General features: G+C 36.0%; 1 protein-coding gene across 1 annotated transcript in view; it reads right to left on the bottom strand.

Annotated features, from left to right (window-relative positions):
• Nucleotides 1–5,658: 5,658 nt before the first annotated feature.
• Secisbp2l (SECIS binding protein 2 like) overlaps nt 5,659–24,395 on the bottom strand; it is a 54,447-nt gene continuing 35,710 nt past the window's right edge. Inside the window, exons 15-18 of the mRNA XM_005316543.3 lie at nt 23,132–23,352; nt 22,139–22,293; nt 13,254–13,473; nt 5,659–9,914 (exon numbers count right to left, since the gene is read on the bottom strand). Of these exons, the coding sequence (XP_005316600.1) occupies nt 9,232–9,914; nt 13,254–13,473; nt 22,139–22,293; nt 23,132–23,352 (1,279 nt within the window). The 3' untranslated portion in view covers nt 5,659–9,231. The remainder of the gene's footprint in view (nt 9,915–13,253; nt 13,474–22,138; nt 22,294–23,131; nt 23,353–24,395) is intronic.

Genomic DNA, 24,395 nt, shown 5'->3' with positions numbered 1-24,395 from the left:
CCTGCCCTTTTTTTCTTTACCCGCCTTCCCATGTGATGGGAGAAAATAGATGGGAGACGTGAGAGGATGCACCGGCAAGTGAGCAGAAGCTCCGGGTCAAGCTCTCCTCATTCTCTTCCCCAGGAAGCGTGTGTGTGTGTGTGTGTGGAGGGGGGCTGTGTTATCCAGAAGATCTGGATGTGTCTGGCTAAACCCACTGTGGAATTTTAGAGAATGTCTAAGCTTGCACCAGAAACAACACAAGAGCGTTTGATAACACCATAAGAACACATGGCCACCTATTTGGGGTCCTGAATCTGTACAGGTCTAATGCAGTACCCTGGCATTGAGTCAGTGCAGGGTGCCTCAACCTTTGCACTGTAGACCTTTCAAGACAAATGATTCTTCGTTGTTGGGGAGGGTGACACTGTCTTGCACATTGTAAGACGTTCAGCCCTATCCATCGTCTCAACCCAGAAGATGACAGCCGCAGCTTCTCCAGTTATGGAAACAGTAAAAATGTTTCCAGGGCTGGGGCTGTAGCTGGATTGGGGCTGTAGCTCAGTGGCAGAGCACTTGCCTAGCATGTGTGAGGTGCTGGGTTTGATCCCATAAAAATGAACAAATAAAATAAAGGCATTCTGTCCATCTTAACTACAAAAAAGAAATTAAAAAAATGTTTGTGTGTGTGTGTGTGTGTGTGTGTGTGTGTAAGGGACAAACTAAACAGACAAAATAACAGATTCCTACTTAATATTTCCTTAATAGTAATTTCCCTGAAAAGCTTTTTTTCTAAATGCCCAGGCAGCTCCATCATCTAGATTCTTGCTCAGATTTCATGAAAACTGGCGGTAATTTACCCAAATTTTTGCAAAAGTTAGAAAGATGTGGAAAATTTTTCCTAAATACTGGAATTAAAAGAGACAATTAGATCAGTATTCCCATGGCTTGAAAATAAGGACCAGTGTAACTGGCAAGGATGAAGTTGGCTTTGGATGCAGGTCCACAGGTTTTGCCAAGATTGTATTCCAGGTTGTAGTCCCTTTAGTAGTTTGCTGCCATGAATAATCAGGTGAGGAAGTCTTTGAAGAGATAAAGCAGCCTTGAGCAGACCAGACACACACAATCAAGCTTATTCACTTTCTATTCTGAGCCAGAGATGCCATCAGTTTAAATATTGTGTTCTGGTTGCTGAGGAAACCAAATAAGCAGGTTGTTAACATAATATTAATCTATGAAGATTAAAGTATCTTGCCCTAGCTAAGGAGCAGATGGAAAAGTCATATATAGGACTCATTCTCATTGTCGGGTAGAGGGTTAGGCTAGGTGAAGAGTGGCCATGGGAAGGAGGAAGGGAGACAGCTTCTAGTTTATGGGAAGAAATAATATTTGTAGCTTTTGGCTACTTAACAAATAGTAGCAATTTGCTAAATTGTTCAGGATAAGGGTTTAAGCCTGGCTTCTGGTACCATTTCTACCACTAGTTTTCTTTGGCAATGTGTTGAAGTCAGACAGAGAAGTTTGTGAAGTCAGTGCTGGAATAAAAAAGGGTTGTCTTCCATTTTTGTTTGGCTGGTTCCTCTTAACTGCTCTTAGTAACTAAATAATCCAAGAACACAAAAAGCTCTACACAATTTAGAGAAGTGTTGATCAAAGGCATGGGAATGAACTAAAAATACAAAACCATTGCTGTAGAATTCAGCTTAATAGTTACAAAGACATGGAAAACGACGTATAATAAACCCCTTTGTGGAAAGTTAAAATGCATTAGGAAAAAAAGTACATTAGAATGTTGGAAGTTCTAAAATGTCTGACAGTAAGGAAACCTGCTCAACACTAGGGGATGGAGACTTTGCCTCCTCACGGCCACCAAGGACTATAGAGATTTCTCTCTTAAAATCCAGGTACCCATGGATCCAAGAACATAAAAAGCTCTTTGAACAGAGACTGTTCCTCAGAGTTTTATTTTGGCTCACAGTTTCCGAGGCTCAATCCATGGTTGGATTGTTTCTCAGAGACTGCTTTCTGTGCAAACGAATCATTCTGCTTTCAGTGGCTTCCAGTTCAAATTTTTGAGGGAACTAGGGTCATAGGCTTAATTACCATGAGCTGGGTACTGAGTTCACCTTGAATGTGCTGGCAGCCTTAGGGAAGTGCCCAGCTCTGGTCCAATTCATAAGCACCCATGGCCAAAGAATGGTGTGTTTCTCTAAGGAAAAGCCAATTTTTTGTATGTTTCTTGTTGATGAGGAAATCAAGAACCAGAGATTCAAAAGACTTGCTTAATGTTAGACTGAGTAGAGAATTGTTATGGTTTGGATATGAGATGTCCCCCTAAGTCTTCTTCATTAATGCAGGAATATTCAGAGGTGGGAGATTGGATAGAGAGCTGTAACCTAATCAGTCCATCCTAGTTTGAATGGACTAATCATAGGCCTGTGGGTATGGCTGGAGGAGATGGGTCACTGGGGCTGTGCTCTGGGAGAGTTCCATCTTTGCTGTAGCTCCTTCCCCTTTCTCTCTGCTTCCTGGCTGCCATCATCTGAGCAGCTTTTCTCATCATTCCCTGCTGCCATAATGTTTTGCTTTGCCTCAGGCCCAGAGCAATGGGTTTGGCTAACCATGGATTGAACCTCTTGAAACGGAACCAAAATAAAACTTTTCCTTCTCTAAGTTGTTTTTGTCAGGTGTTTTGTTCATATTCAAGCTAACACAAGAATGGAGAAATGAGAACTCGGGCTTCCCAAGTCTCGGTACAATCACAGCATCCAGGCCTGCTTCTGATGGCACTCCTCCCACGTGTCCACACACCTACCAGCTGGCAGAGCTAAATGTGATTTAAAATACGTAAATTCACAACAGATGTATCGTCTCTAGAAACAAAAGAACTGAAGGGGAAAAATCACATGAGTGTAAATTGTTGTGGACATCATCACAACTTCAGTGGTTCACCATTTTTTTCTGTACAAGGCCAAAGAGTAAATATTTTTGACTTTGTGGGCCATACTGGCTTTAAAAGGGGAAGCTAGGAAAAAGAATAATGACAAAGAGAATTACCTCTGACATTTCTCCTATGTTTTCAAACCTTTCTCATTTCTTTTTATCCACAGTGAACAAACAAAATTAACTCCTTAAATTTCAACTTCATTATCCCTTTCTCAAGTTGAGGGTTTACAAACAGTTAAATTCTCCAATTCAAGTAAGCAAAGAGAAAACAGAGAAACAATAACCTAAAGAATCTTCATGATAAGTAAGTAGTGGGTTCACTGACACCACTCTGTCCCTGGTAGATAAGGGTGCCACAGAGACTGCCTCAGATCAAGAATCCCACAAGGCAAGGCTGTGGTTATTACCTTTCCCCTCTGTGTCATTCAAGGCTATGGCCGTTCTTGAAGCTTCCAAGGAGACAAAGCAGCCTTTCCTTCCATAGAAGCCTATACTATATAGGACTCCAGGAGCACAGCTTGCCGAGTTGCAATGCCATTCTCTTTGGCTCTGGGCAGTGTTATAAAACACACTTGCTATGATCTCCAACTTTTATGCAGTTCATTCTTACCTGGTCCAGTCCTCTGTTTCCAGACTAGAAACTTGTAGAGTCACAGACTGGTTATAGTCACAGAATTACCCAACTCATTTCTGCAAGAGTAAACATTTATTTTCTTGCCCCAGGGTTAACACATAATTACTCCAAGTGTCAAGATAGAAAGAGTAGGGTGGGGACTGAGACTGCATCCCCAACTGAACCATCTCCGAGTTCTCCAAACCTTCTGCTTAAGAGTATACTTCTAGGGGAGTATGCCTTGGATCAGCAATCCACAGGCTGCCACTGATGCCTATTATGGGATAAGCCTGGTGTCGTTAACATCAGAACTCAAATTGAGCCAAAACAACTGATTGAATTGCTAATTTAGAAATGTCATACAACTTGACTACTCTAAATGGCTTTTGATAGTGTTAGTTTTAGAAAGCTTCTAAAAAGATACGCTGTGGACATGTTCCCTGAGCTCTGAGCATAAATTTAGAACTAAGCACCTTTCATGGCAAGACCTATAGTTCAGGATACTTCCTTTCTCCATATTAAAAAATTAATGTTATATGGTAGCTTTTGATTGTTTTCAGGTACCATGCACACCCTCTTCTGGTCAGTCAGGAGAAAAACCAATCATAATCAGGGGAAAAAAGAAAACACAGGGAGTAGTGCACTGATTAAGAAGGAAATTTCTTGCAAATTAAAACTACACTGAGATTTCATCTCACTCCAGTCAGAATGGCAACTGTCAAGGATTCAAGTAACAATAAATGTTAGCGAGGATGTGAGGAAAAAGGTACATTCATACATTGCTGGTGGGACTGCAAATTGGTATAAACACTTTGGAAAGCATTATGGAGATTTTTCAGAAAACCTGGAATGGAACCACCATTTGACCCAGTTAGCCCACTCCTCGGCATATACCCAAAGGACTTAAAATCAGCATACTATAGTAATGTGGCCACATCAATGTTCATAGCAGCTCAATTCACAATAGCTAAACTATGAAACCAACCTACATGCCCTTCAATAGATGAATGGATAAAGACAATGTGGTACATATACACAATGGAATATTACTCAGCCATAAAGAATGAAATCATGGCATTTGGTGGTAAATAGATGGAACTGGAAGCTATCATACTAAGTGAAATAAGCCAATCCCCCCCAAACCAAGGCTGGATGTTCTCTCTCTGATATGCAGATGTTGACTCACAATAGGTGGGGGGCAGTTCATTGGATAGGACAGGGGGAGATAGGAGGAACAGAGGGAGGATGGGAATAGGAAAGACAGTAGAATGAATTAGACATATATGAATACCTGATTAATGTAACTCCATATCATGTACAACCACAAGAATGGGAAGTTATACTCCATATATATATGGCATGTCAAAATACATTCATGTATAACTAAAAATGAAAGAAAGGAAATTTCTGATACAACTGATGATGTACCCCTCCTTTGTGATCACCAAAATTTTCATAAAAGAAATAAAGTTTAAGTATCTTACTGTTTCTGAATAGAGAAGAGTCCAGTCTTTCAGATTCCCTGCCTTTCATTGTGACAGTGACTACTCTAGGGAAAGTGATCAGGTAAGGCTTAATAATCCAGCCCCTAAAGCAATCAGTTCATTCCTCAAGTTTCACACTGAGTAGATGCCTAAAGGTAGTGAAGGTATGCTCAGTTTGTATAGCCTCAGCACTTTGTGCAGAGACCCAAGAAAGCAGTGATTAAAATCAAGCACTCTGGAATGGAACTGAATTCTGCTACTGACCATCTATGGGATCCTGGACAAATCAGTATTTCCATGACTGTTTCATCTTCTGAAAAGTGAGTAGTAGTAATGGCATCTCTAAATGTGTTACTTTTGGGAAGTGGCTTAGAACACGTCTGGCACAGAGGAACTCACAAAAATGATGACTCTTCAGGAGCCTCCTAACAATAGGATGGTCTCTGGCTACAGCCCTAAGCCCTTGCCACAGCTCATACCAACCATCCCATATGGAGATTTTTAATACCTTTCTAGAGATTTTACAATATTCTTTGGCAAAGCCAGGTGAGCACTGAACAACTCTACAAACTAAGCTTTTATTTTTTCACTACTCTACATGTTGGGTGAATACCTATTCTGAAATGATAAGACTACTTTTCAATAATAATTTTATTAGTACAGAAGAACCCCCACTAGAATTTACATAGTGCAAAATAAGCTGTTATTACCCCCAATGTGATAACAATTATTCTTCATACAGCAAAAAAGCAAGATGAAAATCTCTTCATATTATAACTCAACTAATGTTGCTAGTTTTTATTAGAGCATTATAATTAAGACATTAAATTATAAACTCATATGGTATATTTGGAAATTACATTATAAAATAATACAAATACTTTTAAGGTGTGATGTGCCAACAAATTTTAAATTTTTATCATTAAGATTTAGATTTCCGTTTCAGATTAGAAAAAATTTGGTTGATATTGTGGTGTGTATAAAGATTGAAAGGATAAGGGAGGAAGAAGACAAATAAATTACTTCACAGAAAAATTTTTTAAATCAAAAAAGATAATTAATTAAATTTTTAGCAGATTAATGTTCTAACCTGTTGGCACAACATACAGAAAATACTTACATGATGAGTTCTTTTTATTTTTTTGAAGCCAACAGCAGCTTTACAAACAATAATACTTTTTTATACATATATTAAAGTAACAATGTGTTACGGTTTAGCAGTTTTATGTTAAAGAGTTGAAAATTAATGTAGAGATCATTACTCATTTGCACATTATAATTCCCACCCCACCCACCTTCCCTAGCTTATTAAGAAATCAAACAAGTACATTATTTGGATATTAATTTATCAATATTTAAACTATGTGAATTCCTTTTGACTAATTCTTTTCCAAATACTGGAAGCATATAAAATACCATCTCTGCAAAAATGACCTCCAGTCAAAGCCTGTAAAAACTTTTCAATATAACACACATTATTTTTCCATGTTTAGTCAAAAGAAATATATTACATCATTTACAAACATATTTAAACCAAAAAATTAAGCTAATATGAACATTTGTCTTTTGAGAAGTAATCTTCACAGCAAACAAATCTACTGAAGCAGAAATCTAATTTGGGGAGTGTAATTCATACTGTAATTCATATACTTATATACTGAAATAGAAATCTAACATTAAGTATTGCCAGTAAAACAACTATACACTAAGAAAAAAAGTCACTATGTTTTTATTTCTTGTGCTAATGAACCCTTACTCTTACCAAGAGATCTCTTTCTAGGTCTCCAAAGAGTGAACCACACAATTTCCAAAAATAAAACTTTCCTAATTCTCATACCTCATCCAAAGCCTATAGTTCAATATACACAAATTTCAAAATTTAAAGAAACAAATTATAAAGACATCATTAATACATACTTAAGTATACTCTCAACATAGTAGCATTTTCTTTAATAAATCTTGGGTTGTCCTCTAGAAGTGACCTGTCTCATATAAAAAAGGCTATGGTCCCTTGGTTTTGCTGGCAGAAGAGGTACTGCATGCGTGAGAGCATTTATCAAACATAATCAAATACTTCTGAAGTCTATAGCAAAATTAAATTACTGGTATTCTGAAGATTTCCCCAACTTCTCTTTTGATACAAATGTCAAAAATCTAAAATGGTGATTCCTGTTCAGAAGAGATACAAAATATAAGAAACCTTTGAAAAGCCATTACCTCAAGATCAAGAGTTATCTGAATCACTGACATGGAATAAAGGAAATTAACATCATAAAAAGTATGAAAAGTTTTTCAATTCACTTTTAAGATTGTCAGTAGTTCAAATCCTCTATCATTTCTTTAAACAAACTAACACTTCCAAATGTGTAGAGACAGTAAGATCTGCCACATATAAATCCATGATAACTATTTCAGAGGCTTCATTCCTTACACGCTGTGTTCCTTTAAGTATTGGATAATTAGTGCCTAGGAAGTCTATACTGGAGAACAGTGTAGACAGGACATATAATAATGTCCCCTTTTAGCACACTAATAAAGCTGACGGACTGACATTTTCTATATAGCAACGCTCCTAAACTTTCGTAAGCCACAAGTACTATATTATCAACCAAGAATCTAATCTCTCCAGTAATTAAGTGCCAGCATTATAAAACATCAAAACTAGCACAGTAGTCCCAATAAGTTCAGTAAAAAATCTGCCCAACTCTTCTTTCCCACCTCTGTGAGGCAATACCTTGCCCCATACAATCAGGGTAGGGAAATAACACTCCCTCCTCTGTTTTGCATCTATGGGAGCTTTTAAGTAGAAAGCTGATTGAGCATGTGCATGTTAGCCAGTTGGAGATGGAGGAGGTGGTAGAGGGAAGACAGAGAAATGAATAATTTGTAATTCTCCTACCATTACATAAACTTGTAGATATCATTAAAGTTCAGGTGATGATTGACTAGTAAATAAAATATTAAGCTCAGTAAGTGTAACTTCTCCCAAGCAAGTACACACACTCCTAGAGAAGGGCAGAGATAAATAATAGTGAATAAAAAATACCTGCATATATCTGTATATAAGTCATCTAATAGGTTCAGCACAATTAGAACAACTTTCTCTGTTCTTCTAAAACTTCCTCTTCTAAGCCTTGATTATCAGGATACATGTTATGAACTGTGCAAAATTCCCTTTCCTTTCAGTAATTATGGTGGTCGCTATGTGGAAGGTTCTCAAGGCTAGGCTTGAAATGTATATTTAAAAAAAGATGAAATGGTTTTGTACTCAGGACAAGTTTGAATGCCCAATCAAATCCATATCTCAAATCAAGAGTGTCCTGAACCAGAAGCATGCAAGAGAACATATCAGAATAGACTTTTTCAGGATAGCTTACATGTAAGTGCTGCAGTCATACAATCAGTTACAGTTATTCACCTGTCAAAATTAATCTAACTTTATGTAAATAAGACTATGTACAAAAGCATTCCTGAGGTAAGTAAGAAGCAATTCAAGATAGAACCTGACAGGTCCTATCTTGGGTGACTATTCATTATCATAAATGACATTTATCACTTTTTACAAATGAGGCCAGCCAGTTCTAATCTATCCTGGTGGCGTCATTGCTAAATTCTGGAGACTCTGTTTTAGCCCATCACAACTTTAATGGATTATAATGATCAGTGACTTCTGAAGTAAGCATTTATGGGCCAAATAAAAGCTGCATCCATTTCTTAATGTATACACTTTGTGGACTCATTAACCTCAGCCTTTAAGCTTTCTGAGCCTATCTTTAGCTCTTTTTAAAACAACAACAACAACAAAAAACCCCAACTTTTTAATCAGACAAATTAAGAGTGAAGTTGTAGTCATGAAACAAACACTGAAAGCTGTTTTTATCCTTAGAACCTTGCTCTTAAGCTTTCAAAATGAACTTAAGTAGGCATTTTAAATTTATTTTCTTTAAAACTTGGTCTTCTCTTTTAATTATTATTTTCATTATAAAATAAGGTGAAACAGATCTGAATTTTCTGCACAGTCCTTAGAAAGACACTTTGATGCTAATTAAAAGCTAAGCTATCGATCATAACGAATACATAAAAGCTACAAAAATATTTGTTGGGAATTAAACACATATAACTATTGGACAGTGCTAAATGTTGAGATGAAGCATAAAAGGTGATGGCTGCAACCCTTACATGGTTGGGAGATGGGTGACATTTCCTGAGTTATATATTTTGGGGTGCAGAATTAGAATCAGATTGTTCTTTGTTCATAGAGCTGCAGTTACTGGACTTCTGTTGCTCAGGATTGGCTTGTTGGTCAGGAGTCCATGCTTCATTGTCCATTCCTGGCTCCAGCACCTCAGGTGCTTCTGCTTCCTCTTCTCCACCTAGTTCTACATTGTCTTCCTCAGAACCATTAAGGGTTTTTCCAAGCTGAAGGGTTTCCATAGTTCTCTGGGTCTCTGAGACCCATGACTCAATTCTACTATTAAGCTGCACTTCTACTGATATAGGTTCATGAGTATAATCTTCCTCCTCTTCCTCCTCTTCATCATCCTCTTCTTCAAGCATGCCAGGTACAAGAGTGCTAGTGGTGCTGGTGATGGAGGAATTCAAAAGATCTCGGCAACTGCCATCCAAAGAGCCAGTCTCTGTACTCTGCTGTGAGGCCCATTCCAGGTCATCTGGCTTCACTTCCTCTTTATCCCCTGCTGTAGATTTCCCAGGATCTGTAGCTGAGGTAGTACTGCCTACAGACACTAATGATGGCTGCTTACTAACATGAATTGTGTCAAGTGGAAGTTTAATAGGTTTTTCAGAAGTGCTGTGCTTACAGGAAACCTCTTTTTCATTTTCTGATGTTTCCAGTCCATCTGAAGTTTCCACCATGTTTCTCCAATTTGTTTCTACAAATAGCAAACAGATTTTTAAAAGCTAAAACACTGTTTCAAAATCATGGCACTTAAAAATGCAAAAAGAGTGACAAAAAAATACTGAAATTTGTTGGCCTCAGAAATTGATTGAAAAACTAAAAATTAAAGCAAAAGCTCTTACACCAACAGAAACCAATGACATTCATATATAAAATCCATATATTCATGAAAATCAATGGATCATCTACACTTTTTTTTCTTTTCTTTTTGAAGGGGGCAGTTGACAGGTTATGGTTATACTAAGCTCAAGTAGTCACAACTCACAGATGGCAGAGCCAAAATATCCAGCAAAAATATTCTGATTTCAAGAGTTTATATCACATTTGGTCAGCAAGTTACTAAGATATTTTGGGGAACGTAATTCCATATATAAGCAATGAATCAGTCCATGTATTCCTAATACTGTGAAAATCTGTTTGATAGTATGTGTAGCTTGGCTTACACAGTGATTCTGAAGTACCAAATGTTATTATATAATACAGTGGTGATAATCTAAAATTATTTTTAATATCAGGAAATCAATATAGAACAAAAAATGTACCAGGTATCAGTAAATGAAACACAGCTCTTCTACCCCTCTATTTTTATCTTTTAAATAAAAATATTTAATTACACTCCAGCTCTGACTTGTATTTTATAAGTATAATATTTTCATCAAGTTGTAGTGAAATAAGAAACCTACTCATATTAATGTATTCAATTTGATTAACACCCATAGACTGACTATACTTTGACACAGACCATATTTATGAGTCAGGTACATGGTTTATAAAGAAAAAAACTGCCTTTCCTATGAACAGATCCTTCCCATTCTCACTTCTACCTCATGAAAACAAAATTTTCTCCTAGATTCTCAATCTCAGCTAATTACATTACCATTCACAGTCTTGAAGGTGAAGAAACCTCAGAGTAATCTTTGTCTTCTTTCTCCCTTAAGATACATCTTCATTCCCCTGAATTCATCCTGTCACTTCTAGCTCAAAAACTACCAAATTTGATCAGTACTGCTTTAGTTCATGCCTTATATCTTCCTAACTGGTTCTGTGAATTGACTATATCATTATCTAACTGGCTTTCCATCACCCTAGTACAGGATTCAAACCCCTTAGCTTAGCATAGCCAAGCCCTTCATGATCCAATCCTGTGTGGTCTGTATGTGAGGTGTCCCCCAAAAGCTTATGTGTGAGACAATGCAAAAGGTTTAGAGGAGAAATGATTGGGTTATGAGAGTCTTAACCCAAGCAATGAATTAATCCCCTAGTGGGATTAACTAAGTGTAGCTTAAAGGCAGGTAGGGTGTGGCTGGCACAGGTGGACATTGGGGGCATGTTTTGGGGGGATATATTTTGTACCTGGTAAGTGGAACTCTCTCTGCTTGCTGATCATCATGTGAAATACTTCCTTCTGCCACATTCTTTTGCCATAATGTTTAGCCTCACCTCAGGCACTGAGGAATGAAGCCAGGTGCTATGGACTGAGACCTCTGAAACTGTGAGCCCCCAAATAAAACTTTTCCTTCTCTATAGCTGTTCTGGTTAGATCTTTAGTCACAGCAGCAAAAAAAGTTGATTAAAACAGACCTTTATCTATCTTTCCAGTACCATTTTATCCTGACCCCAACCCATGCATGTCATCTTGTATCACTGAATTCTCACTGCTGCCTGAAGTCACTGCATAAGCTATGCTTTAGCATACAATATTCTTTCTATTCAAATTATGTTTTCTTTTACCCCTCAGACTCTTACTTATCCTTGATACCCACCCTTAAATGTCAGTTTCTTTGTGAATCTTTCCTGACTTTTCCACAAGAGGCATTTACTAACCTGAACTCCCACAGCATTTTTTACATAGTTCAAAAAGCATTTGTTCTATTTGCTGCTCCACACATCAACTCTCCTCACTCCTCTATGGTTGCCATATACTAAGTACAGGGGGTGGGTACTCAAAATGAAAAAGTTTACAAATATATTTATAGATATATTCAATTATGCAAAAAACTTTAAAAGCACTAAATTTCTTAAAATTTTATGGCATATTTACATTTCCTTCAAACATTTTTTTTCCCAAAGAGAAATCTGAGGTTCAGAAATTAATTGATTATACCTAAATCCCCTAGGCAGAGAGTGAAAAACCAAGTTTCAATCTTTGAACAGTTTAAATCTGATACTAAATCTTTGAGAGTTTCTTTTCATGCTGTTTTTTTCCTATACATCCCCATATGGAGATTATTTATCTATCTGTCATTAGCCCAAATCCTTTGCTTTATAGATATATCTTGCAGAGTGCTTTTGAGACTTGGCCTTTTACTAAATATATATACAGAGAGAGGAGTGAACTTATTTACTTCATTTTATTTTTAACTAGCTATCACTTCAGCAAAAGAACCATGGCTGCCTCTAGCAAGTAACATCTGTCTATGACCAACGGATTCCTAAAGACCAAAAACAACTTGTTAATTGCCTCTGGCCTGAAGATTTATCAAACACTTAGCTACAATCACAGACAAGAAGCCACAGAAGGGAATGTGGGAAGAAAAGGGGACTCAGATTTCTATATATTAAATTTTAGGTGATAACAAACTATTTGATAAACTCTTAGATAAGATTAACATAAGAAAAAGAACAAGATGCCAAAAAGAAGGAGGAGGTTATTCTTTTAAAAAAACCCCAAAAACAATAAACAAAAAGAACAGCAAGATAGGACACATGAATCAGAAACTAGTTCAAGGAAGAGAAGTTAAAGAGTTCAAAGTATTATAAAACAAGGCAAGGAGACTACTAAAATGCAGACTGCAGTAAATAATGTTAAACATTAAACACAAATACTGTGGTCTGTATTTCTTTTTTATCTCAATTAGATTTAATTCAAAGTAAATGTCATGTGTCTAGGTTTTATAAGATTGGACTCAGCAGTATTCAGTTCTTTAGTTTACTTAGTAAATATAGAATTCAATAACTGAGTATAAATTATTAGAATAAAACTTCCTAATATTTATTTAGTAATAGGTCACATGTATGGTGCATTCTACTTTTAAGATCCACGTTGGATATTTTAAGATTTTAGAACTGTGATTGAATTCCAGGGTCTCATAGAATGCCTATTTCAAAAATTCTCCTGAGTTTTAACCCATTATGTCCCATTGTCCTATACAGAATTGAAAACTTAGAAATTTATAGGTTATTGAAATGTTTGGATGATTAAAAAAAATAAAGGTAAGAACAAAAGGTAGAATGGAAATTTACATACAAAATTATTTTAATTAATTAAATTATTTTAAAGTTTAAGTCATTCAAATGGTATGCAATAACTTACCATATTCCTTTTCATTTACTTCAGAGATAGGTTCAGAAATAACACTGCAGAAAGAAATGGCACTTGCTGCAGAGGGGTTCCGAGAATGCCCCATGTGGTGTGGTACCTTTTTCACATTTTTTAAGGCTTCTTCAGCTTGCTCTTGCTCCATTGCTGCAACCATATCTTTATATGCTTTCCTGGCTTCCTCAGTGAGTTCTACTAATTTATTAAACAGGCTCTAGAAAGAAACAGAGATTCTGATTAATCCCTGAAGATTCCAATTAGTCCATTTTTTATTACCCTTCTTTTCAGATAAAAAAAAAATCTGAATGGTACGCAAATGGTACCATAGAACTACACAAGTCTGAGAAAATTCCTTGATTCTAACACTAGCCACTAACTGTGATACATATTTAAAGTTCTTCCCAAGTTTATCAACTCAACAACAAAACAAGTTAAATGCACTTCATTTTGTGTCTTGTTTGTTATCACAGAGAGTACAAAGACTGGAAAACCAACTTTGCTTTTGAGGAACTTTCTGTGTGGCTATAAAAAGACAAAAGACAGCTATAATTCCAGGCACAATGTCTTAAATCCCTTGAGAGGTATAACATATTAAGGATTTTAGATAAGACATTAACTCTAATTGCTGAAATTCATGAAGGAAGATGACACCTAATATCCATACAATTTTGAGGGGTAAAGATAGGGCATTCTTAGCTAAACATACAAAGCCACGAATAAGGGTACAGACATTAAAAAAAAAAAAAGTACAGGGCTTATCTGGAGAGCACAGGGCTTATCTGGGGAGCAGTGAGGAATCTTATGTGGATTAGGATTTAAGGGATCACTATATGTAGGGTGACATTTGCAGATGTAGAAGAGGGCAGTCTCCACATGAATTAAAAATTCCCAGTAATTTCACTTATTGGAAGAACATGCAAAAGACCAAAAGGAAGTCAGCTAGGGCCTTGAAAATGATAAAACTATGACATTTACAAAACAGGTAAGCATGATTATTAGGTCAAAAGCAGTATATTTTAGCTGGATTAAATTTATGATTATGAACAAAAATGAATAACAAAATTTCCCACATTTTCCTTATTCTATTTGGATTACAGTTAAGTTTATAATTATGATTAAAAACTAACAACAAGGGGGAGATCCAAGATGGCGTGCTAGAGGGAAGCTGCATTCTGTGTTACTCCCAGAGCTGGGATTCAAGTAGTGAAAATACCGTTTCTCTGCGAATGATTAGAGAACCCCTGACAGCTGCTCCCATGCAGGACTCCTGACCACTCCTCCATGCAGGTCCTGCAGGTACCCAAGTAGGACCACCGGTGTCAGCACCCATGCAGAACTTCTGCCCACCAACCCGCGCAGGAATCCTGACTGTAACACCTGTGTGGACCCATGTCTACCAACATGGGCTCCTCCAGTCTCCTTCATCTTGGGGCACTGCAACCACTGCCACAGTTCACATGTGGTAGCCTGCACCTGGGGACATTGCACTGGGTCTGATGAAAGCCGGCCGCTAGCCACAATACTGCACACCACAGAGCTGCATCTCTGAACACACCACTCAACACCACCATTCAGCCCCACCTCATCTGATACCCCATCACTGAAAGCAGTCACCTCCATCTTGGGACACCTTTGTTGCCATCTCTAGTTGGGGCAACTCCCAGCTTGGAACACTGGCTGAGGTTTAGAAACATAATCAAGGTACCAAAAGTCCCCAACTGCACCCTCTTCCCAGCAGCCCGATAACCTGGCACAGTGCCTGTGGCTATGCAGCCAGTCTGAAGCCTGCAAAACCAGGTCCTGAACTGCCCAATGTAAAACAGCTCTCTGAGACAGGTGCACAGCTCCCTGAGCACATCCCACAAGACCTCTGGAGAAAAAGGTTCCTGATTGGGAAGTAGAAAGGGAGGGTGTGGGTGAGACACAGTTTAGAGACTAAATTAGAGACCGGGAATTATGAGGTCTACAGGAAATATAAGGAGATAAGACCAGGCACCCACATCACAAAAGTGGGCCCCAAAGGAGATCCTTGGGGTACAGTCTCCCATCGATGACTGGCAAGTGCTATACTCCATTTCCAGGAGCTACATTCCCAAGACCAATCCTCACACCCTAATAATCTTCACCATCCTGAGGGTGGAGATAGGAGCAAACAACAGACAACCTCACCTACTGGATGAGAAGGGAAGCTGGAAAGATACTGATCTCCAACAAAAACAATCCTTGTATCTTCCTTGGGATTTCTCTTTCTCTCTCTCCTCTGGTCCTCACATCCCCAACATTTATGAAAGAAGTACTTTTCATGAATTAGGCTACTAAGGACTGGGATGTCTAAATAGCATATATAGTGGTGTTGTATATTCTTTTATCTCCTATTTTTACATTTTTTACTTTTCCTAATATTTACGTTTGTCTGTCTTTTGTACTCTACTGTCTTCTCACTTACTTGTCTCCCCCAAATCACTTTCTCTCTCTTCTGCTACTCACCAACTTCTTTAGATTCCTCTTTCATGCTTTCTAAGATCTAATACTCTATATCCTCACTTCCTACCCCAACACCTCATCCTATACCTCATCCCTGGTTCTTTGTCCACCAACAGAAAATGAAGACCCTTTTGCAAACCTACTGTTTATACTGTAGCTAATAATTGAAGGTACCGTTTCTGTATATTGTGGCAAAACTGTTAATGTCTTAATAGCAGCTCTTTGGTTTAAGGTTGTATATCATTTGTATTGAGATCTGTTCACATTGTTCTTCCCCTTAAAGGAGAGATATTGGAAACCTGCAGAAACACTATAAGCCTATAGGGTAAAAACTTGGATCTACAGTGCTAGATGGGAAGACACACGAGCATCATTAAAAAAAAGGGGGGAAGAAAGTGCCACCAACAAACCAAGATACTACAATATTAGGATCCATGGTCAGCACAACAAAAGAAAAGGAGTTCAGGATGTAAATAATTAAAATGTTGTATGAATTAAAGAATGATATAAGAGAGAAAATACAGGCAGCAAAAGATCATTTCAATAAAGAGCTACATAAGCAAATACAGGAAGCAAAAGATTACTTCAATAAGGAGATAGAGGTTCTGAAAAAAAAAAAAACCAGAAATCTTTGAAATGAAAGAAACAATAAACAAAATTAAAAGTTTAGCAGAAAGCATAACCTAGAGATTAGATCACTTGGAAAACAGAACCTCAGACAATGAAGACAAAATATATAATCTTAAAAAGAATGTTGACCACACAGTAAAGATGGTAAGAAACCATGAATAAAGCATTCAAGAATTATGGGATAACATAAAAAGACCAAATTTAAGAATTTTGGGATAGAGGAAGGCATAGAGTCACAAACCAAAGGAATGAACAATCTATTCAACGAAAAAATATCAGAAAATTTTTCAAACATGAAGAATGAATTGGAAAAGAGGCTTACAGGACACCAAATGTACAAAATCACAACAGATCCACACTAAGGCACATTATAAGGAAAATGCCTAGCATAGAGAATAAGGGGAGATTTTTAAAAGCCACAAGAGAAAGGAATCAAGTTACATATAGGAGGAACTAATTAGGATATCTGCAGATTTTTCAACCCAGACCTTGAAAGCTAAAAGATCCTGGAACAACATATACCAAGCTCTGAAAGAAAATGGATGCCAACCAAGAATCTTATGCCCAGCAAAATTAAGCTTTAGATTTGATGATGAAATAAAAATCCTCCATAATAAAAGTTAAAAAAATTTTACAACTAGAAAGGCTGCACTACCGAATGCCCTCAGCAAAATGTTCCATGAGAAGGAAACAAAAAACAATAATGAAAATCAGCAAAGGGAGGTATTGCACTAAAGGAATACTAATCAAAGGAGAAACCAAGTCAAGTTAAATACCAAAAATAAACAAAAATGGCTGGGAATATAAATCATGTCTCAATAATAACCCCAAATGTTAATGGCTCAAATTCACCAATCAAAGACAAACTAGCAGATTGGATTAAAAAAAAAAAGACCCAACAATATGCTGCCTTCAAGAGACTCCCCTTCATAGGAAAAGACATCCACAGACTGAAGGTGAAACATTGGGGAAAAAACACCTCTCTCATGGATTGTGGAAACAAGCAGGTGTCTAACTTCATATCAAATAAAGTAAACTTCAAGCCAAAATTAATAAAAAAGAATAAAGAAGGACATTTCATACTGCTTGGGAGAACCATATATCAACAAGACATAACAATTATATACCCCAAACAATGGAGCTTCTGTGTTCATCCAACAAATTCTTCTGAAGTTCAAGAGTCAAATGGACCACAACACAATAATTCTAGGTGACTTTAACACACCTCTTTCCCCACTGGATAGATCTTCCAAACAAAAGCTAAACAAAAAAACTATACAACCCAATAATACAATCAATAACTTAGACTTAACAGACATACATAGATATTTCATCCATCAATGAGTAAATACGCTTTCCTCTCAGCAGCATATAGATCCTTTTCTAAAACAGACTATATATTATGCCACAAAGCAACTCTTAGCAAATGCAAAAATGTAGAGATACTACTTTGCATTCTATCAGATCATGATGGAATGAAATTAGAAGTCAATGTTAAAATAAAAAAATAGAAGCTACTCCAACACCTGAAGACTAAATAATATGCTACTGAATGAACAATGGGTTGCAAAAGACCTCAAAAAAGAGATTAAAAAATTCTTGGAGGTAAATGAGAATACTACGAATGATTACGACATATCAAAATCTATGCAACACTATCAAGGCAGTAATAAGAAGAAAGTTCATTGCATAGAGTTCATTACTTCAAAGAAGAACAAGTCAACAAATAAATGTTCTAACATTACATCTCAAAGCCTTAGAAAAAGAAGAACAAAACACCACCAAAAATAGTAGAAGACAGGAAATGATTAAAATCAGAGATGAAATCAATGAAATTGAAACAAAAGAAACAATTGAAAAAATTGACAAAACAAAAAGTTGGTTCTTTGAAAAAGCAAATAAAATTGATAAACCCTTAGCCATGCTAATGAAGAGAAGGAGAGAGAAAACTCAAGTTACTAACATATGTGATGAAAAAGGAAATATTACAACAGACACTACAGAAATACAGAAGATAATTAGAAATTATTTTGAAAATTTGTATTCCATTAAAATAGAAAATATCAAAGGCATCAACAAATTTCTAGACTCATATGATTTGCTCAAACGGAATCAGGATGATATACACAATTTAGACAGATCAATTTCAGGCAATGAAATAGAAGACACCATCAAAAGCCTACCAATCAAGAAAAGTCCAGGACCAGATGGATACATAGCTGAGTTCCACGAGACCTTCAAGTTATTTCATGAAATTGAAAAAGAGAGAGCACTTCCAAACTCATTCTATAAAGCCAATATCACCCTGATTCCAAAACCAGATAAAGGCACATGAAAAAAAGAAAACTTCAGAACAGTATCTCTAATGAACATAGATGCAAAAATTCTCAATAAAATGCTGGCAAACCGAATATAAAAATACATTAAAAAGATAGTGCACCATGATTGAGTGGGGTTCAACCCAGGGATGCAAGGTTGGTTCAACATATGGAAATCAAACAATGCATCACATCAATAGATGTAAAGATAAGAATCATACGATCATCTCAAAAGACACAGAAAAAGCATTTGACAAAATACAGCATCCCTTCATGTTCAAAACACTGGAAAAACTAAGGATAACCGGAACATATCTCAACATTGTAAAAGCTAGCTATGCTAAGCCCAAAGCCAACATCATTCTAAATGGAGAAAAATTAAAAGCATTCCCTCTAAAAATTGGAACAAGACAGAGATGCCCTCTTTCACCACTTCTAATTTAACAGAATTCTTGAAACTCTAGCCAGAGCAATCAGACAGATGAAAGAAATTAAAGAGCTACAGATGGAAAAGAACTCAAATTTTCACTATTTGCCAACGATATGATTCTATATCTAGAAGATCCAAAAAATTCCACCAGAAAACTTCTAGAACTAATAAATGAATTCAGCAACACAGCAGGATATAAAATCAACACCCATAAATCAAAGGCATTTCTGTACATCAGTGACAAATCCTCTGAAAGAGAAAATAGGAAAACTACCCCTTTTATAATAGCCTCAAAACAAAACAAAATAAAATGAAACAAAACAACAACAACAACAACAACAACAACAAAACAAACTTGGGAATCAACTTAACATAAGAGGTGAAAGACCTCTACAATCAAAATAACAGAACGTTAAAGAAAGAAATTAAAGAAGACCTTAGAAGATGGAAAGATCTCCCTTGTTCTTGGATAGGCAGAATTAATATTGTCCAAAATGTCCATACTACTAAAACCACTATACAGATTTAATGCAATTCCAATCAAAATCCCAATGACATTCCTCATAGTAATAGAAAAAGCAGTCATGAAATTCATCTGGAAAAATAAGAGACCCAAAATAACTAAAGCAATCCTTAGCAAGAAGAGTGAAGCAGGTGGCATCACTTTACCAGACCTTAAACTATACTACAGGGCAATAGTAACAAAAATGGCATGGTATTGGCACCAAAACAGACTGGTAGACCAATGGTATAGAAGAATAGAGGACAGAGAGACAAATCCACATAAATACAGTTATCTCATATTAGATAAAGGTGCCAAAGTGGAGAAAGGATAGCCTCTTCAACACATGGTGCTGGGGAAACTGGAAGTCCATATGTGATAAAATGAAATTAAGCCCCTGTCTCTCACCATGCACAAAACTCAACTCACAGTGGAACAAGGACCTAGGAATTAAACCAGAGACCCCATGCCTAATAGAAAAAAATGTAGGCCCAAATCTTCATCATATCTGATTAGGCCCTGACTTTCTTAATAAGACTCCTACAGTGCAAGAAATAAAATCAAGAATCAATAAATGGGATGGATTCAAACTAAAAAGCTTCTTCTTGGAAAAAGAAATAGTGAGGTGAATAGAGAGCCTACAGAATGGGAACAAATTTTTACCACATACATATCAGATAGAGCACTAATCTCTAGGATATATAAAGAACTAAAAAATCTTAACATCAAAAACAAAACAAAACAAAAAAACAACCCAAGCAACAAATGGGCCAAGGAATTGAACAGATACTTCTCAGAAGATGCCATATAATCAATCAACAAATATATAAAAAAAATGTTCAACATCTCTAGCAATTAGAGAAATGCAAATGTAATGTATTTAGAGTGCAACCAATAACAAGAAAATATGCATATGGACAAATGATTTTGAGATTAACATTGGTTTTACAACATACATAAGTTATTAGGAATAAAAGAATATAAGGGAAGAGAAGAAAAATTAAGGAGAAAACTAGGATCAGAGAATGAAAAGTCTTAAATGTGAGAATAAGGAAAGTTTAATTCAAAGGTTTTATCAGATAATAAAAATAACTTAGGTACATATTACCACAAATGGACATACTTGATAATATGCCAATATTTTATAAAATTTTATTTTAAGAGTACATTTTAGTTTAAATAATAATTTACTTACCTTAATATTTGAGGGCTAGAAAAAAATGTGCAAAGCTGGCAAATATTTTATAATATAAAATTATAAAAATAAATTAACACATATAATTCATGAAGAAACTGATATAATTTTTTAAAAAATCCACTTTTCTGGACCCTAGCTATTCGATAAACTCTTAATAGTGAATTTAAAAAGAGGACATTTTTATTAGACATCTATATGTGACCATTCTTTTTTAGCACTCAAATTCCCACATATAGTTAAACATAGGCAGATGTACATCTATCACAATTTATTCAACAAACATTTGTCACCTGCTCACGCTCAGGTAATGTGAAAGATGTCAGGTACACAAAGACAAGGGGCCTTTCCACCCTCAAAAAAGTCAGTTAAAGAGAAACACACATAAATTATAGCAAAGAAATGCAATAAGACCTAAGGGAGAAAAGCATAGGCAATTTTGAGAGCACAAATTATGATATATTCATAGAAAGTGGGTGGGTAGATAATTTTGTAGGCAAAGGAAAAGAAACTGAATGGAGGGGGAATGGGAGGTATACAAACACAGTGAATGGACACAAAGGGGAGACACTTAAATACATAAAAATAGTGTGTTTGGCAAGAGAAAATTATCTGCCCATGATATCACAAAGTACTTAAGAGTCAACTCCATAAAAAGATAGTCATAAAATGCCATCAGGGGGCTGAGGTTGTGGCTCAGTGGTACAGTGCTTGCCTGGCACCTGTGAGGCACTGGGTTCGATTCTCAGCACCACATAAAAATAAAATATACAATTAAAATGCCATCAGTTGACAGGCATTATTCTAAACTAATAACTCTCATATTATCAATCCTATTGTAAGCTCTGTATTAGAAATTGCCAGAGGCGAAAGTATCATATGTGCAAAACTATTCTGACAACTGGTTTAGGTAGTTAATTTTCTAGAGGAAAGTTCCTTCAATAAAAGGATTCTTTTCTCTCTTAATTCCTAGTATACAAAATATAACCATCACAGTGTCTATTTCACATTGCATAATTCTGGATATCTTCAACTAGCAGTTGAATAAATAATCAAGTATTAAACAGCTGAGCTCAAAAGAAAAAACCACTGGCAGAAGAGAAACTAAGATCTTCTCAAACTGAATATAACCTACACAAATGTTTTCACTGATTTCAAAGAAAAAGGTAATACTCAAGAATTTCCACGTATTCTTTGAGAGTCATCAACTCACTCTTTTATATGCTTAAACTTAATTCTGGTATGTGTCCATAGAAAATGTACTATCTGGAGGATGTGAGAGGAGGGAAAACTCCAAGAGTGTGTGTTGCTTATTCTTACCTCAGCACCAAAGTAGTTGAAAATTCCCACTACACTAACAGGAACCAGCTTGTTCACACAGCGTCCTAGAGCTTTTCTTCCAAGGGCAAATACAAAAGGAATTTCTTGTTCCCGTGCCATAGCTATGACATTATAGAGAGCCTCATCTAGACCACCTATGAAAATCAACATATATGGAGGTAATTTAGTTATTTCCTAAATGGAGCTAATCTAGCAAACAACAGCTAAAGCATAAAACACAGTAGCAAAGGATTCTATGAGAATTCTTACAGCACTTACACTGTTACATATTATACTATCTGACTTTATGTTACATATGGATACATATATTTTTAAAACACACACACACACACACACACACACACACACACACACACACACACACAATTTTCTTTCTCTCCAATTAAATTCTAAGTTACTTCAAACCCAATATTTTTGTCTCTCCATACAGATTAGCATAGCAGGAATCAAATTTCAATTTAACAGACATTTATAATGAAGAAATTATTTGTTAATAGTAGCTAACTCCTTTTTCCAATCTTTCAGCTCAAGTAATGACCTATTACAATGCAGTGAGACAGATAACACATTATTGATTTTATTTGGTATTTCTATCCTGTGTATTTGCCTACCACTGCTACTGGGACAGATCTGTCTACTCCAATCCACCTAAAGCAGCTTTTCTACCAAAAAAGGACAAGTAAAGAAGCATGACATGGCACAATGCACTCTGACTAGTCTCCATTCTCATCACAAAAGTAGGGACACTTAATGGGCCCAAGAGAATTCTTTTACCACTATTCATACATGGGGATTTCCTTTGTAACTCAATCCCAATTATCCTAGTTAATTTTAGGCTCTGAAATATTTCATTCTTTTTTCAGGCTCAATATTTTGTTTCATATTATGCTTTACAGAGAAAGACCTGTGTTTAAATACCCTACAATTCTACCAAATAAATATCAAAACACTTCAAAATCAAAGTGTACATACCTTTTGACTGGATTTTTTCACAGTTTGGAGAAATTATAACACACTTTATCTTATTTAGCTTCATATGTTTGGTGACTTCCCTTAGACCCATAACCAGCCGTCTTCGTGCTTTTGCTCTTACAGGATCCTTTTGGTAGATGCGTTCCTGAAAACTGACAAGTTCTTGGAGAAGAAGGGTCACACATTCATCAATCTCTTTACAAAGAACCTGATTACAGTACCTATAAAGGAAAGATAAATAAAAACATAAAAAACAACAGGAAACTCCACCCTATTTTTCTATAATTATAAAGTTATATTAGGAAGATATCTTTATATTCAATAAAAAGTTTTCATGAAAAGTCAAGTCTTCAAAACTTTTAAATCCTTATCTGGGAATTGTGGTTTTCATGCTTGTAATCTCAGCGACTTGGAAGGCTGAGGCAGGAGGATCACAAGTAGGAAACAACATAGCAAAACCCTGTCTCAAGAAAAAAAAAAAGGTGGGGGGCTGGGGGTGTAACTGTGTGGGTAAAGCATCCCTGGATTTAATCCCCAGAACCAATAAATAAATAAATAAATAAATAAATAAAGCCTTTGAATCCCTCAGTTAACTAGAAATAAGAGTGATATAGGCTATCTTTGATAATGAATTTCAACAAATTGGCTTTTAGTAAAGGATAGGTTAATAACCTCTATGAAGTATCCAATTATTAAATTCCTAAAGATATAATTCAAATTCAAATGTTTGCTTGCCATGTGGTTAAAACAGATGAAATATTTCTGGTGAAAAGATATAAAGTTATTTCTTTTCAATGAATACTAAAGATGCTTCTACAAGAAAAGAAAGGTAACTTCTAAATGAGTGTCCTAACAATTAATTTTGAGTTTGAATAAGTCTCTGGGCATTTCTCAAACACAAAAATGAGTCAGATGAGATGACCTTCATGGCCCAGTTAGCTCCGAAAACCAACAGCTATTGAGGATAAACTCAATAGTTGAACTGAGGCCAAAATCAAACAGACCTTGGGGTAGTAGTCATATATCTTTGTATCAGACAAAGCAACTGAATGAGGCTCTTTGAGAGATCATGTATGGTTATAATGTGGAAAACAGGAAAAAATGTGATGTCACTATAGTACTTAATTTCTAGGATAAGAAAATCATCTAGACATATTTTTTATATACCCTTTCCATCTTTTCTAGTTCTCATCCCTTATCTCTACCAAATGCAGGCATTTAATGAGAATTGGTGTAACTTCTAATCTAGTAAATAATAGGCAAG

The sequence above is a fragment of the Ictidomys tridecemlineatus genome, chromosome 5, assembly GCF_052094955.1.
Source record: "Ictidomys tridecemlineatus isolate mIctTri1 chromosome 5, mIctTri1.hap1, whole genome shotgun sequence".
NCBI lineage: Eukaryota > Metazoa > Chordata > Mammalia > Rodentia > Sciuridae > Ictidomys > Ictidomys tridecemlineatus.
The sequence above is the reverse complement of the archived record's forward strand: the minus strand, read 5'-3'. Positions and strand labels throughout refer to the sequence as shown.